General features: G+C 41.2%; 1 protein-coding gene across 2 annotated transcripts in view; it reads right to left on the minus strand.

Moving 5' to 3' along the window:
• Positions 1-96: 96 nt before the first annotated feature.
• rsrc1 (arginine/serine-rich coiled-coil 1) overlaps positions 97-17185 on the minus strand; it is a 119342-nt gene continuing 102253 nt past the window's right edge. Inside the window, exons 8-10 of one of the 2 annotated variants that reach the window (XM_086216210.1) lie at positions 7707-7813; positions 4869-4976; positions 97-762 (exon numbers count right to left, since the gene is read on the minus strand). In XM_086216210.1, coding sequence (XP_086072336.1) covers positions 670-762; positions 4869-4976; positions 7707-7813 — 308 coding nt within the window. In that variant the 3' untranslated portion in view covers positions 97-669. Of the gene's footprint in view, positions 810-4868; positions 4977-7706; positions 7814-17185 lie in introns of both variants that reach the window. The other variant, XM_086216211.1, reaches the window with a different exon arrangement.

The raw sequence follows: 17185 nt of genomic DNA on the forward strand, positions 1-17185 counted from the left end.
AAACCTTCCATCAGAATCAGGGTGATTAAATGATGACTGCATTTTCATTTTTGGATGAACCAACCCTTTAATGACTAAAAGGATGAGTTAACATAACACAACAGAACTCCGGGTTAAAAGATGTCACTCAACTGAAAGAAATGGTTCTTCTCATGTCCTTTAAGCCTCATGTTCCCTGAGGAGACCATAGGGTCTTGCAGTTTGCACATGGTGTTTATCAGATCAGTCACTCCTTTTGACTCTCAGACAAAATGACTTCAAACTCTTGTATTTTAAGTAGACCTCAATCGCTCACCTCAATTATTCTGACCAACCCCAACCTGGGGTAACATCCCAAAAACACAAGTTCTCACTCAAAAACTACTTTATTTATTGAGCAGCTTGCAAAGCAACACAGAGTGACAAACGCTGCAAAGAATGTAAGACAGTTAAAAAAAAAAATCGTCAAACCAAGAACAGCACATTCTTTAACTGAATAACAATTCACACAATATAAAAAAAATAGATCATGATGTCACAGCCAAGAACTGCTAACTAGCTGAAGTTCTTTTCGGTAGCAGGGAAATCAAGAAGTTCTGAATGTGACAGGGATTCAAAGTCCGTTGGAGTGAGCGACAGGTGGAGGTGACACGAGGAAGGGGAAGGATCCTCCCCCCGCCTGGAGTTCCTTTAGGTCACAGGACTTCCCATGAGCCTCTCCTGTCGCAGAGACACGAGTCTGTTGAGCCACAGCTCCTCGGCCTTCTCCTTGTCCATGAACAACTGGAGAGGAGTAGAGGTGGGGGTGCAGGTTAAAGCAGATGAAGACCCTGACAAGGACCACAATCATAAATCATCACAGACAGACAGTGAACTGTTGGTCTGAATTGTTGGTCAGCCCAATAAAGGATGCGAGCACTTCTTTAGTGTTAATTTGAACTTGATTTTCAAAGTAGCAAAAGCAAAATATTAAAGTAAAAGCAATTGTTCTGATGATGTGAAAGCATTTCATGTCAAAGGCGCACTAAGTGTTGTTCCCTGACGTCACTTCCGTTGACGTTCGTTGTAAATAAGAAACAAAAACAGAGCAATGCCCCCCCCCATGTTTCTGTCATGAACGCGCATCGACATGGAAAGTGGATCTGTGCCGTGCTAAACGTAGCTAAGATGAGTGAGCAAACTCCAACTGTTTGGTGAGTAAATTTATATTCTATGTCTTTACACAATATCTTTACATTATAAGTTTATGAATTACATCTTACATATTTAAAATGATAGGTGGCACAGTGGTGCAGTGGTCAGCACTGTTGCCTCACAGCAAGAAGTTTCTGGGTTTGAGCCCCGGCTCCATCACAGGATCTTTCTGTGTGAGTCTCCATGTTCTCCCTGTGTCTGTGTGGGTTCTCTCTGGTACTCCAGCTTCCTCCCACAGTCCAAAGACATCAAGAGAGGACGAGGCTGATTGATACTCTAAATTGACCGTAGGTGTGACTGTGAGAGTGAATGGTTGTCTGTCTCTATGTGTTGGTCCTGTGATGGACTGGTGACCTGTGCAGGGTGAACCCAGCTTCACGCCTGAAAGCTGTTGGGATAGGCTCCAGCCCCCCAGGACCCTCAACAGGATAAGCAGAAGAAAATGGATGGCTATTTAAAATGATTGTTAGGTTATGACTTACCACTGATATATTGAAAACATTTTTTATGAGCTTATGCGAAAGAGACACTTCTTGTAGAATTTGTCCTTCATGGAATCAATGCTAGTGCTAGCTAGGACCTATAGAGTAAGCTAGGAATAACAAACTATTACATTGAAAAATGACTTACGAGTGTCATGGCTACTATGCAACTCCATCGACTCTGCTTATTCCCCAATGTATGCACACGCACTAACCCCCCAACCATCTTGTTGGTGATTGGCTGGAACGTGGTGTGTTACGTTTCTGTGCAGATCCTGTGCACTCATTGTTTGTTTGCTGTTAGTGAGCCCTGTGATGCTTCTAGACACCAGACTTTTTCATAGTGTATTCAGGGGCAGGATGCTAGTGGATCAAGGGGAGACACCTACAGTTTGAGACAAAAATGAAATCACGCTGAAACCACGCAACTAGACTGAGTGCACCTTAAATGTTCTATGACAAAAACGGTCATTTGCAAGTCTTCCTCCAAGCTTGGAGACATGCACTTATATATGTTCAACTGAGATCTGCAATATTTTAACTGATGCAACAAGTCCTGAAGTATCCAAAGAGCACAAGCGCGCTATATGATTATCAAAAAGCATTTTATTAAGTTTAGCACACTGTCTACTTCCCAATTATGTCTTATTTGTTTTACTTTTTACAGAATATTTTCAGTATGGAGGGTTGTTGTTACATTTGATGAATTCTTTGAATTGTAATTGTGTGCATGTCTTTCTTTTCTTCCTGTTGAAATCTGTAAAGCGCTTTGCACACAATATTGTACTTTTAGCCCTCAATGTGCTCTACAGACAAGAGGCAGAGCCTGATTGCTATTTGTATCTCTTTGTTCCACATCTATTGTTTGCCTTTTATAACGGTCACTCCCTTGGCTTTCAAAGGCTTTAATGTTACAACAGGAAAATAAAAGATGTCAGGGATTACAAATCGTCATCGGGCTTTGCTTCCTGCCGGCAAGACTAAATTGAGGGTTAAATCATTACATACAGTAAAGAAAACACAATGACAACCTCTTCCACCAAAATATATAATTAATTTATTTTTTATTATTCTCCATACCTGCTTGTTTATTGTTTAATAACTGCTTTGTCTCAATAAAGAGAAGTGTTAATTGTTAGTTTTCAGTTAACTGTCTTGTTGAGAGGCTCTTTGTCTGACCGTGCAAAACCTCTCAGATCAAGGAGGTGAGACAAATAACCCTTGTTTCTATTATGTACACAAGCGAATAGCTGTGGAATATTGACGGACTAATCCAAGGTTCCTGCATATTTCAACAGCTTAAATTTAATAAATGTGACTGGTGTGAAAATGTCTTAAGACTACTTTTATAGGTAAACAGGCAAAACAATGTTCTCTGATAAAACCACCAGAGGTTGTAAAGTTAGTGCTTGTTGATTCTGTGTTGATTTATTTCCATATCAATTGCTGGAGAGAACTGGTAGGGGCTTTTACTACACTGCTAACTTTGCATCCCTCACCTGGATTTAACATGACATAGCGACAGTGTCACAACAAATAAGACACCTCTAAATCAAAAATCAAATTATAGGCCAAACTTAAGATTTTTTAATACAGAAAATTACCATTCAGTTTCCACCTGTTATCCTTTTAAGGGTCACGGGGTGGGGGGGGCTATCCCAGCAGCCTTCAGGTGAGAGGTGTTATTCACCATCACAGGGCCAACACATATAAACAGACAACCATTCACACTCACAGTCACGCCTACAGTCAATTTAGAGTATCAATCAGCCTCGTCCCCTCTTGATGTCTTTGGACTGTGGGAGGAAGCTGGAGTACCAGAGAGAACCCACACAGGCACAGGGAGAACATGGAGACTCCACACAGAAAGACCCCGTGCCCGAGCCGGGGCTGAACCCGGAACCTTCTTGCTGTGAAGAAACAGTGCTGACCACTGCAACACACCGTACCCCCCCTACATAAAATTACAAATATCAAAATTCAGACTGTGTAATCTCTCGTCTCACTTCAACTGCTCACCTGATGGACCCTTTTATTCTGATCGTGTAGCCCAGCTAGTTCTGTGGGCTTCATGACACACGTGACTCGTATTCATCAGTAATCATAACGATAATGATTGTAAAATAGCAATAAAACTTCAGCTGCACGCGTCTGATGAATGAATTCATCTGCTTATTAGGAAGGAACATAATAACTATGAGAAAAGAGGAATGAGACATCGGGGGAAATTGTTTCTATACTCAAGTGTGTGTGTGTTTGTGTGTGTGAATGACAATGTTAACTTGCTGGCTATGTGTACATCCTGTATATGCACATGATGAAATGTGTCTACTATTATGCAGATCAGAGAGCAACTCAGGACATGTCAATCCTTCATTCCTGCTTACAGCTGCAAAGCAGGTTATCAGTGTGTTAGATTCAACACCAGTGAGTTCTTGTCTGTCAGCCGGCCGCTGGTGTCATGCTGCTAATGAGCCTGTGCGTGTGTGGGATGACAGTATCTGGGCTGGGCTAATGGGACTCATCTGTTCTAATTGGAAGTGGATCTTGGAGCTGGAGCTGGGGCCCGGGCCCGCCTGGGGCATATTACAACCATACATCAGCCTGTCTCAGAGTGTGTATGTGTGTGCATTTGAGCTGAGGTGGTGTGAGTGTGTGTGTGTGTGTGTGTGTGTGTGTGTGTGTGTGTGTGTGTGTGTGTGTGTGTGTGTGTGTGTGTGTGTATGTGTATGGAGGTTATCTGCATACGTCAGGGCATAACTTAGTTTCCCCGGTGGAGATAGATGACTGGGAAGCCCCAGGGACCGTTATTGGAGTTTAAAGTTTTCCTTCTCGTTTTTCATCATTGGTCTGCATGCAGGGGAGGAGGTGATGTTAGGTGGCTATAATCTACTCCTCTGCAATGTCCCATAGACTCATCCATGCACTGTGTCAGAATATGCGGAGGTAGCAATGACACGGTGGCAATGTCAGTAGCGGCAGTCACATTTTTCACAAGAATAGTTTGCAAAAGTTTTTCCACAGATCAATAAAAAACAAGAGAGTAATAAAAGATCAAGTGACAACAAGTGAGATCAACTTGTGTCAGCTTTTGCCGCTTGCAGATAGGATGCTACTCATTAGTTCATAGGATGATGGGATAAAAAAACTTGCTCGACGATTCATAAACATCAAAACAAAAGGAGTGAGAGAGTTATCAAGGTGAGAACTTACAGCTGGGTGGGCCAGAGTGTCAGTGTCATTGTAGATGATGGAAATAGGGAGGTCGACGTCATGAGTCCCTGCCCAGTCAGACTCCTGCTTCAGCCCCTCTGGTTCAACCTGAACATAAAATCACAATCCATATTAAAAATAAACAGCAAAGACTGCAGATTTACAGTACTGTAAATTGACTACATGTACCTCACTCGTGTCACATCTCCACAGTACAAACTAAATATAAGCACTTTGTAAGGTACATGCAAGTATGCTCAATCGAGAAAAAGGAAACCATATAAAATAGTATGGTAAAACCGTGTGTATTACCAGTCTATACCTGTGTAGATATTGGTAATACACACAGTTATACCTCAAAGGACATGAAGAGGGGGTCCCAGTTAGGAAAAATTAAACAAAAACATGGGAAAACATGCTGAGTACCTGTGACTTTCTTAACGGACATTTGTACAAATATCATTTTAATTTCTGTCAGAATAAACTTTGAGAGTGCATACATATTTCCTATTTAAACAAATACAATGTGGATGTATAATTGTCACACAACATAATATGCACACATTTAGTATTCAGTTTAATGTGTAATTGGGACAGAGTGTAAGCTGCAATCTGACATGTAGCCAGCAGATGGCAGTGAAACAACACAATAAGCATGAACGTGTTTACGGTCATCAGCTTTACTATTTTACCTGACAGTGACAAAACACAAAATCCCGATCAATATGTTTTATGCATCTTATATCTTCTTTAAGGGAATATAATTGTGCTAAAGTAGGAACTCTGATGAGAGAATCTGGCCTTCACATCTGCTGCTTTACACTTGTGACTACTGAAGCTGAAAATTGCCAATATTACAATATTCAAACACTTCAAAGCCGAGCTTCATCACTTGGATGGCATCATCATACACATTTTGTTATAGTTAAAGTAAAAGGATTTTTTTTTTCATCTCCCTGAAAAGGACTTGAAGCAGAGATTCAGGTTCTTTGTCCCTCGTGTTGCCATCTGTAAAGTCCACACTAATAGAAGGCCACGTGATATTTAGAGACCATTCTTCCACCGTCCCTCGAGATATTACTTAAAACTCTAATAGGACCCAGATTTGAAAGGATGGCCTGTTCTCCTTGTTGTACCTGATAAAGAAGAAATATCAAAATGAATACTTTGCCAAGTCCATTCATGTCTCAAACACTCTGAATACCGCCCCAGAGCAAATGTTTACCCAGTTGGAAGGATCTATTTAAAATTAATTTGGCTGGATAAAAAAGTAAGAGCGATATAAAAGATGCTGGCTAATACTCGCGGTGATCTGCCAAGTATCAGATATTGTAGCTGATCATCACATTCTTCGTAATGATATGCTGAATATTCATTTTTAATGAATGCACTTTGTTTGAAACAGAAAAATATATCTGAGGTAGCAGCAGATAGATTCAACTTTTCACTGGGTTGTCCTCAACAAAATAATCAATGGTCTCAACTCTGTTATATGAATGACTGATTAGAAGCTGATGTAATCATACAGAAATATAACATTCTCAAACTATGCCATGTTAAAAACCTCTCTATTATAGAAAAAATACATTCAAACATATATTCTATGTTTTGGTATGAATGTGAACTCAAATTTTTGTGGACAAACTTAAGTATGTGGATATGTTTGTCTTTACTCTGTGCCACTGAGTTTAAAGATAGTAAAATAATACCATTTTCAGCGAAGTTATAGGGAACTCAAATCTTCAGCTACATAATCAGGCATCGTTGCCTTGACTGATGACAGAAAAATAGAAAATTGCTGCAATATTTTATGAAAAACTCCAAAATTCCATATAAAATAATGTCCTTATCCGCAGCCATCTTGGTAACACCAACCAGTCAAATCTAATTTTTTTTAAAAAGTGTGCGCCTTTACCCAAAAATAGGGTTTGAAATGCTTTTTTTCCCCAACCCCTTGATTTCATAGTGTTCTATTCTAAATCCATCTTCCCCTGCTCCATGCTGCCACCAAGACAGATGAAAATGTTGTGAACTGTGGAAGAACACGATTGGCTTGACATGTTTGGATGTTGTTCTAGTCAGGATCAAAAAGGGTCAACTAGTGATTAACTTGAAAACTATTAAAACTCAAATCTGCACTTCAATAAATCTCCTCTACACATAAAATTAAACTGCAGAGCTCCATCTTTATACCGTACTTCAAATGCTTTGTCTTACAAATTTGAAAAGTAGTATTTCTGTTCCCTTTGCAATGTGTTGTTTGGCTATTGTCCATCTTGAACTTTCTAAAAACAACTAGCTGACCCCGTGAATGAACCTGGCGTCACTTCAATGTATCGAAGGGTCTTTTCAGTCTGAGTATACCATACACGTCGGTACATTGGTGAAGATCAAGCCAAACTGCCACCACACCTTTTTTTGACCTTGAGGATACCTAAGACTTCTGTCCCAAATGTCTGAGCAAATTGCTGTCGTATGTTGTCGCCTATCTTTTCAAAGCCATGAGCCCCAACAAATCTAATTCCTTCCACTTCTGAGAGAGCAACATTTCAATAATGACCTCTGTGTTTTGTCTGCATCTGAACAACCAAAGTGGAGGGTGGGTGGGAAGATGTGGGATCACTGTGTGGGTTGCCGCTTTGGAGGCGGCAAACAGTCGAGCATCTGACGGAACCGTCTCAGGTTGGAACAAACGGCGCTGAATGGGAAGGTTTGATTTGGTCTGGGCTGTCTCTGGACAGACGGCACAGCCTTTCAGAGAGGGGGAATTCAATAAGAGACAGAGTGAAAAGATGGGGAGTGAGGGGAGAGAGAGAGAGAGGGAGAGACAGAACGCACCTTTATATCATCCCTGGATGATTTGAAAGCTTGAGGAACAAAGGAATCACTCTCGATGGCCTCGATGTCCTTTATCCTTCGCACTTGCTCCTCTAGAGAAGTTCCCTCTGAAACACATTACACAGAAGAGGAGGCTATGAACAAAAGCATGCTCGTGTTCAAACACACACACACACACACACACACACACACACACACACACACACACACACACACACACACACACACACTCAGCTGACCTATGTCATGCTCCAAAAGGTTCATGCTTGAGCATAGTTGATTGCATGTTATCTCTCCATAATGCTCTTTGACACTTCTAATATGACATATCTGATATTCTCCTATTTTAATCTTGACCACTATGAAAAGCACTCATGCTTTAGCCAAGGGCACTACTGCTACAAAAGGATAGTGGGAAAAAAATGGTAACAAGATGATAGCCAGACAGTAAATTACACTCAGATAATGCATTCTAAAAATAATCAAAATATGAACACAAACTCACCACAATGGAATTTCATTATGGAGACAAAATGTGATTAAGTTTCATACGGTTTTCATGTATCAGAGAAGTAGCTTGTCCAATCAAACACAAAGACAGGAAGGGCTTCCAGTAAATTATTCTTGGATATAACCACATCAAGATTCTGCATATCAGACGATTTATCATTTCAAGAATTCAAGAACAGCCTTCATAGTGTAAGAAGGCAAAAATAGGTATGCCAGGAAAGTTAGAAACTGGAAAGCAGCAGTCTGAATGCTCCCATTATTCTCTGGCTGTCAATCTCTCCACTGATCAGTCAATATTCATCCCTCTCTCCCCCATCCATCCGTCCTCTCCTGCACTCTCCCATCTCTCTATCTGTCAATCCAGCAGACATCCATGTTTCGCTGCTCCACTGATTTAGGCTGTGTCATGAAAATAAGTACATAAATGCAAGCATGCGTGCATGCACACGAACGCACGCACGCACACACACACACACACACACACACACACACACACACACACACACACAAATCAGGATACTAAGTATTCTCACATGTACATGCGTATCTGTAACTTGCATAGTTTGCATTCACACTAATCGCGCTGCCAAACACACACTCACACATACACACACTTGGAGCTAATAGCAGGAATTAATTCAATCCATTAGCTGCAACGGAAAGGGTGTCACGACAGATCTTCATGGCCCTGGTGTTTAATGAATAAATGAATATTTGTTTCGGCTTTCACAGCCAACCATCAAATGTTCTCCCCCACACACCCTATTACAGTTCATAATACCACTCAAACAAACTTGGTTTTGATTTAAACGCACTGCCGAATTGGACAACTGAGTGACAAGTGGAATTAAGCCTTCCTATATGACGGACTATCAGCTTGTCATCCTGAGCGGGAAGATGTGAGCAGAGACACATTGTGTGCAGCGCTCCAAAAATAGTCATTACCTTGACTGGGCTGCTAGATGAAGTCTGTACACTCGCCCAATATCCTCCTGCAGAGCGTGGCCTGTCCTTCACACCACCATCACAACTGCTCACTGCTCGGGCCACACGAGCATGTCAGAGTGACTGCCCTGCAATTAATTCACTTTCATCTACTCCTTTCCTTCTGTCCTTTCTACACGAATGCCCAAAATAAATATAAATACTACCATTATAAACCTATCAGCGTCTCCCTGCGAGCCTGTCTGTGTCATTGCAGGAACCCATTAAGGCCTCAGACTTTTTGACAAACACATTATTGGTGGATAAAATGACTTCCATACGCTGTTTGTCAGATGTCAGTGGGGAAAGATATGTATTTCATGAGAAAATCAAAAAATAATGGACTTTGAGTGTAGGCCTAGTAAGCACAAAGGCAGACAAAAATCAATACTTGAGCTGGGCGAGCGTACTCCACAACTCAGAGGTCAAAGTTGATATCTAATATTGACACATTACCTAACAAATTAATTTAAGGGGTCGACTCAATTGTCACTGCATTAGGAAACAATCTGTCAGTGATGAAGGGAGGATGAAAAGTTGAGAGGGATTTACATGGACAGCATGCACCGCTATCAAGCCAGCTTATGTTCTATTCATGCCATTTTTTTCCTTGATACCAATATGCTTAATAATGGCCATTACTACAATCCAGGAAATGGGATCCAACGTAATCAATCAAACTGTTTGTTTCTGCAGATCATAATAAAAAGCAGAGAAGTGATGTATGTACATATGTACTTGCCCCCTTGTGTATTTCCATGCACACAAACAAGAGTCAGAAAACTCACTTGCCATCTCATTACTGAAATTAGTTGGACAGACAGGGATGCTGATGAGTGGCTCAAAATCAATAGGCTATTGTTCTCTCTAAATAGCTGTTTGTCCACTTCATTGATTAAGACCAGAAGACCAGGAGAGAAAATCAAACCAGCCAATGGAAACAGATTTTTCACTCATCTCCTTCAGCCTTGAAGATGTGAGCCCTGTAGAGCAGGAGCACTTCCGCCAGAAGAGGGAGCTGTTCAACAAGACATGTCAATTAACGGCCAGGGGCTTTGGCCTGTGGCAGAATTGTCTTTGCAAACCTGACTTTGGTCAAGCGTTTGTCAATCAAGAGCAGCTGAGCTGAATATATTACTGCTGCTGATTAATTCCAGTAATTGAGTGCACTGGCGCGCCAGCGAAATTACTACAGCCCTTGTGTTGTTCTGTGGAGAAAAATAAATGAAGAGGAAACTAACTGCTTGTTTTATTGAGGTCTCACAAATTGCAATAAATCTGTGACAGGCTTTTAGAATTATATGGCAAATAGAGAGCTTAAAGGCATAATTGAGTGTACAGAAAATGAAGAAGGCCTTGACCAAGGAAGTTTTGGTACTGGGTAGGAGGGTAGTATAAGATGACCAGCATTTTAATTTGGAAAGTTTAACTGTTGTTTTCCAAAGGCAGAGATTCTCATTCTCAAAGAGTTATTTTATATCAAAAATCCTATATTTTCAATGCTTGCCCTACCACTCTGTCCATGATATGAACCGCAGTTCTTCAAATATGTTAATACGTTTTTAACCTTATGCCCAGGTTACGTGTTCACATAAACACACATGGCCTCACACAGCAATATCTTTGGTTTCCCAGGTTTCAATAAAGTGCCCTCCCTTCCTCTGCCCCACTAAATCTCCCCCTGCACTATGGTAAAGATGTGTAATTCAATGCTCAATTTAGGCTCGTCTCAGTGGAGATTTTTTTTTGTCTGCTAATTGATAGAAATTAAGCCATTAATCAAGCCACTAGCCATCATTCAACCCAGGGAAGATGAATACAAACTTTCATAATAACCACCTTCCCCATTTTAGCCCTCATTAGCATTAATTTTTAATGTAATTATGCTATTCTTTTACACTGAGCTCATAAATTACTGCTCTTTTGTTGCTGGCTGGCCTTGTAAAATCCAAAGTAATGCTTTGTAGTCTGATCTTTAAGGCAATTACTGGCTTCTTCACTCTTTTATCTCCCTGCATTTCCAATAACCTGCTCTCTAATGATTTATCTCCGCTGTACCCCCCCCCACCACCACCACCAATCCCCTACCCCTCTCTTTCTGTCTCTGCACCAGCAGCCAACTGCCCTGCTGCCAGCCTCCGCCTCCAATCCCCCATCCGCCCACATTCTCCCCATTTCTTAACAACAGCCCCCGATGCATCAAGGCAAGGATGCTACAAACACAGACCCCTGACTGCACCTGCTTAACTATGACTATATTGACACACATGTGTATGAGTACATTCCATGTGTGTAGTAACTCTGTTTACCCTCTCCTTTAGTCATTTTCCAGCTCGCTCTTCATTAGTGAATATCTAGGTCCAGCAATGGCGACAACTCCCTGGGAATGCCAAGGTAAGAGACTAGCACTCCATCTCTCTCTCCCTCTCTTTCTCTATCGCTCTCCACCTCTTTCTCTCTCTCTCTCTCTCTTTCGGCTGGTCTCCTGTGGGTCTTACCTGTAGGCTAGATGCTCTTGTTTATGTAACCCCTGAGCTGGGTAAACACACATGTGCATGCACGCACACACACACACAGGCACACACTCGCAGGACTTGGCATCAAACAGCTGAGTTAAGCTTAGCAGGACTCTGTGCTAGGGGCGATAGAGAGGCTCCGGTCTGGCCCTGTTCTCTGCAGCAGCATCCTGGATGCATCAAAGTCTTTATCGTTCATTCTTGAGGCCCAAACAACAGGCTGTTCCAATGAACGCTTGGGAAGTAAACTGAATAACAGAAAAAATAATGACACAATACCTTATTTATTAAGTCCAATTAGATTTCACTGTCATTTGATGTCAAAATGACATTTTGGTTCACGAATGAGGAGTTCAGTCTGAGTATATTGCTGCTACCTTCATCTGTGAATCCCTGAGTTACACCTGTTTGTCTACTTCCACTCACAGGCTGCAGACAGGTTCGGATGTTAGACCTGGAAATGCATCAAGTGGCTAATGAGCAGCTATTAGGCCCATTGATTTTCTGATTTCAATTGATAGCTAGCAGGCCAAAGCTGCAAGTCAATATTTGCATAACTAATACCCTGAAGCTTCTGGCATTGAAAGATGAGATCTCAGTAAGTAAGGAAGGAAAAAAAGAAGAGCAAGAGAGGAGATGAGGATAAAACAGCAGACAGAAACAGAAAAATGAAGAGCCAAGCAGATCAAGACCTTAAAACAGTCCAAATATCAAGAAAAGTTAAACCACCATGTGTTTCCTCTGTAAGTTTTTGTGTAAGGCCATCAATGATAGCTTTGCATCAGTTACAAGATATGACGCTGACGCCTGTGGCTGCTGGGGTCAACAAGTCACACAAAATGAAGGGAAATGCAGACAGGCTGAGCCAGATGTCTCAAGTGTGTCCCCAAGGAGTGTGAGCATGTATGTATGTGTTTGTAATTGTGGGTGTGTGAGAGGGGGACGTCCAATGACAGAGCAGGTGGCTAAGCCAGTCTAATGTGCGTTCCCTTGAGACCACACACACACACACACACACACACACACACACACACACACACACACGCGCACACACACAGTAACTCTTTCATTACTCCCTTTCTCCCCCACCCATCTCCATAACCCATGGTAAGAACTCCCATCAGTGCTCTGTCCACCTATGATCATAGTGTGTATCATCTCTCCTATGCATGATCGTCAGGCATCTGTCACACACAACCATTTGTTTTTTTCATCATTGTTATAGTTATAAGAAAGACCTATAAGTTCTCTGGAAGTTACAGAGGAGATCATATATGATACCTTCTTTAACTAAAAATGCCTCGTAGCCTCAGCGCGTCAGTTGACCTTCGGAGATATGACATGAGATATGTTTATGGGCTATCTTATATGATATCTATTTGGCATCAGGAAATGAAAAGCAGCTGGTGACTGAGTGTCACGCACACACACGCGCACGCTCACACACTCTTCTGGTGTCTCCTTGTGATAGTGATCTCCCACTCTGTAGTCAATAAAGGACTGAATGATGAATTAAAGACCCAAACAACCTGCTAATGACAGGATGACATGGCAGCCATGCGCCACGCTGGGCTATCTGCTTTCCCCATCTCCACTCATCCCTCTGTGCTCACCACTTCTCTCTATTCTGTCATTCAACCGCAGTCAGCTCCTCTATCCTCTCAACTTCCTCTCCTCGGCTGACCCTCATTTAACAGTGTATCCTCTCTGTCTGTCCTGAAAAAGCCTTCCATTACCATTATATGCTAATGTTTAGACTGCTTCAGTCAGTACTCATAATGAAATCATGGGTAACAAACAATGGATTGCCCCTAGACGATCCATGAATTCATTCATCACATAAAATATCTGAAGAAATGTTGTGTTTATAAGAGAAGATGATGCATGTAATTGTCTGATTCTGGCATTAAACCAATTATAACTAACTCCAAGAGTTGATCCATTATTTGGACCTCATGTATACGCCATTCAAACCTCAAACATCACTTAATGAAGAAAAACCTTGGATAAAAAATGTGAGGTATGCTACATGCCAGATTACAAATACCCTGATGTTGCTCAAAAGCTAACAGAGTATTTACTTGCGATTGGCTCTGATGGAGAATTTCCCGTTCATCAGGGCTGACATGTGTTTTGCGGTCTTATTTACATTGTACCTATCAATATCATGGGGATAAATATAGCATTTGTTTCCATACAGTGTCTACTTTTTGGAAAACTAGTGTAAACAAGCTTCTACTCTAGTCAGCTATTTATCTGAAATCTTAGCTACGACATGTCTGTTTCTGCTGGCTTGAACGCTTAGTGCTAACTGCAAACATTGAGGGCTAACAAAAACCAGGTGTATGTGTGTTTTTGTGTGTATGTTCCTCCATGTATGTGTGCGTGTGTGCGTGTGAAGGAGAGACCAAGAACAGCACGGGTGTTAGGCGATGTCCCGTGCCTGGGCAGCGTCACTGAAATCTCATTAAATAGTGAAGCTTTCACAGGCTGAGTGGTGAGATCCTAAAGATCACAGCCACTTTCTCTGTTAACAGGCTCAAAATGGAGAAGGGTAACATTCCTCCAATTAATATTCCATTTTTCCCTTTCTTATATTCTTTAAGCTTGGCTCTTTTTTGGTCATCCTCGAATATCTGGACTCATATGCAAACTATTAACATAAAAAAAATTCATGAAGAAATCAGCATTTCATGGCTTAACAGGAACATTTTCACTGCAACAATTTTGGCTTTTTAAAACACGCTACATATATGTGTAATATGTATTACGCATGGAATACTTGTTGAAAGATTTAGTTTATGGAAAACTCAAGAACTTTTCTGAAAGATATTGTAAGCTAAATAAGTACTTTTTTCATTTTAGACTCACATTCAATAAACTGGAACACAATAATGCCCGAACTGTTGATGTGACTCTTTATTGGGCTGTCTTAGAATAATTAGATTATTAAATCCTGCCATTTACCAGAAATAACAAGCAAATTGATATTCCTCTAGGCTGTGTTCATGTGTGTGTGTATTGGAATGTGTACATGTCTAGGAAAAAGTGCAATGGTTACCATTTTTCTACGCTGAACAGCAGCTCCTTTATAAACAACTCTATAATCAGAGAAACACCCAGCAACTAATTACTTAATTGGAGCAAGGTCTTTAAAATGAAAATGATGTAATCAGAATCCAGGAAATGGGCTCGATTTACACATACATGAACGTTCAAACACACACACACACACACACACACACAGGCGCATACACCTTCTGACCTACAGTCCATCAACTAACCAACTCTTTCCTCTTAGTTGGGTTGTAATTGATTCTCCCTTTCACTCTACTGGCTGTGGAGATGGAGAGAGTCTCCTGTTTGTGTGGTCTGCTACAAACTATATTAGTAAAGGTCATGGCCGTAACTGTGTGTGTGAGTAATAATTAATTAGGCAAATTGCCCCCCACCCCCACCCCCTCCTCTTCTGACCTCAGTTGTAGACTAATAACCTTGGTACTGTGTAATATATTACCCTTTTTTTCCTGTTGCACTCTGCCTTATTGGAGGGAGTCACACACAAGAGTGACATCATAATTTGAGTCTGAACAATCATAACTGTAAATTATTTTCTTCATGACATAAATCATAGGATAGAAATGCATGAATTGATGAGTAAATATAATAAGCAGTCAGTTCTTATAGGATGTCAGGACCCTTCCCACTCAACATTCCCCGACTGTCATCCTATGCCACAGACAACTCACTCCTCGGATTCCCCCCCAAATATCCCTCCCCTTCCAGTCTGGGATCACGGATGGCACGAGCAGAGTTTGTCCCCAAACAAGTTTCTTATGAATTATACAATACTTCTTAAAACTGTGTGCAGCGAGTGAACCATGTCTTTTAATCTGAATGGAGCAACCTGCTGCATTTCATGCGATCATTATGTGGATTTGTGATGGTGCAACAAAATCAAGTGGCTGACATTTTACTATAAGAAAGTACTCAATATTCAGGTGTGGATTAACAAACCCAAGGGATCAGGAATCCCAAATGAACAAAAAAATGACCCACACACACTTGCATGTTTGTGCAGGATATCCAAAATTTGGCAGTAAAATAATAATGTTGTGGAGCTGTGTGATATTTGATGAATGTCATGTATAACCTCTGTTGCCCTGGTTTCACTTGCCTATTTGCATCTCCTTTTCAGTAATTTTATTATTACAGTATATTTTACTGTAACTGTTTTTTGCGATTCATTCAGGTAATAATTGATATGCATAAAAAGATAAAAGACACCAAGAGACAATCTCTCTCTCTCTCTCTCTCACACACACACACACACAAACACACACACACACACACACACACACACACACACACACACCCTCTCAACAAGTGACCTCTGATGTCTAATGACAAAGCTTGCAGGGTCCACCACATGGCCAGAGCCACCCAGGATGCAGGCACTTTGACCTGCAACAGTCGGCGGGTGTGTCTAATCACTGCCGTCTGACCACCCTGTTAGGCTGCTGCAAGTACACTGCTGCTGTGTGTGATAATGTCCAGACATACAAGCATCTCTCATGTGTGGGGAAGCCACTTGTACAGGGAATGTTTTCAGTTCGAGCGGCCAATCCTCCTCTGCTGTCTAATATTTTGTAATATGACAATAAACATAAATTTTGTAAGAAATAAACAACTGCAATTTGAAATAGAACAAATTAACAAATGTAGAACTAATTTGGCATACATTTGTTGATGGCAAATATTTATTTCAATGTGGTTTTTTTTTAAGTTTTACTACATTCACTTTTCAGACATATTTTCACACAGAATTTTTAATTTCCATTAAATGTAAGATACGATCCTAAGTTGGAATGGTGGTAAATCTAGGAAACATCAGCCCGGTGACTCATCGGGAAGCTGCTGAACATACATTGGTCTACTGGCAGCAGGTTAATTGATAAGGGTGACCCACGAAACGATTACCAATCACAGAGGGCAAAAGGGTGCTGTCAATCATCTGTCCACTTGACCTGCATCAGCACAGGGATGGAAGCTTGCGTGGTCAAATTCCTTGTAATTTAGACGATGGTAGAGATATCTTGGCTGCAATCGAGTCAAAATGCTATTCCAAAGATATCCTTATAGAAATGATGAAGCTATAGCTGCAGACATGACAGCCGCAGCAGGGAGCATCAGCATCCCATTACCCAGACAACAAAAGGTCACACGGGGTTAGCGGAATTCGGCATGTGCCTCCACTTGTTCACGGGACCAGTTGTGCTTAGGACAGGAGGTCACCGAATCACCTAGTTGAACCATCACTGAGGGAGAAAAGGGGAAGCAAGAGGAAGCAGGGGAAAAAAAACAACTTTAAATTTGCAGTGATAAAAAATCAATAAGGCTGTAATTGCTTGGCTTATCACCTTGCAATGAAACAAATTGGGAGGAGAAGGAAGGCAAGGAGAGGGCTGC

Source organism: Aulostomus chinensis, chromosome 10, assembly GCF_037954235.1.
Source record: "Aulostomus chinensis isolate RoL2024-O1b breed Wild chromosome 10, RoL_Achi_v1.0, whole genome shotgun sequence".
NCBI classification, from domain to species: Eukaryota; Metazoa; Chordata; class Actinopteri; order Syngnathiformes; family Aulostomidae; genus Aulostomus; species Aulostomus chinensis.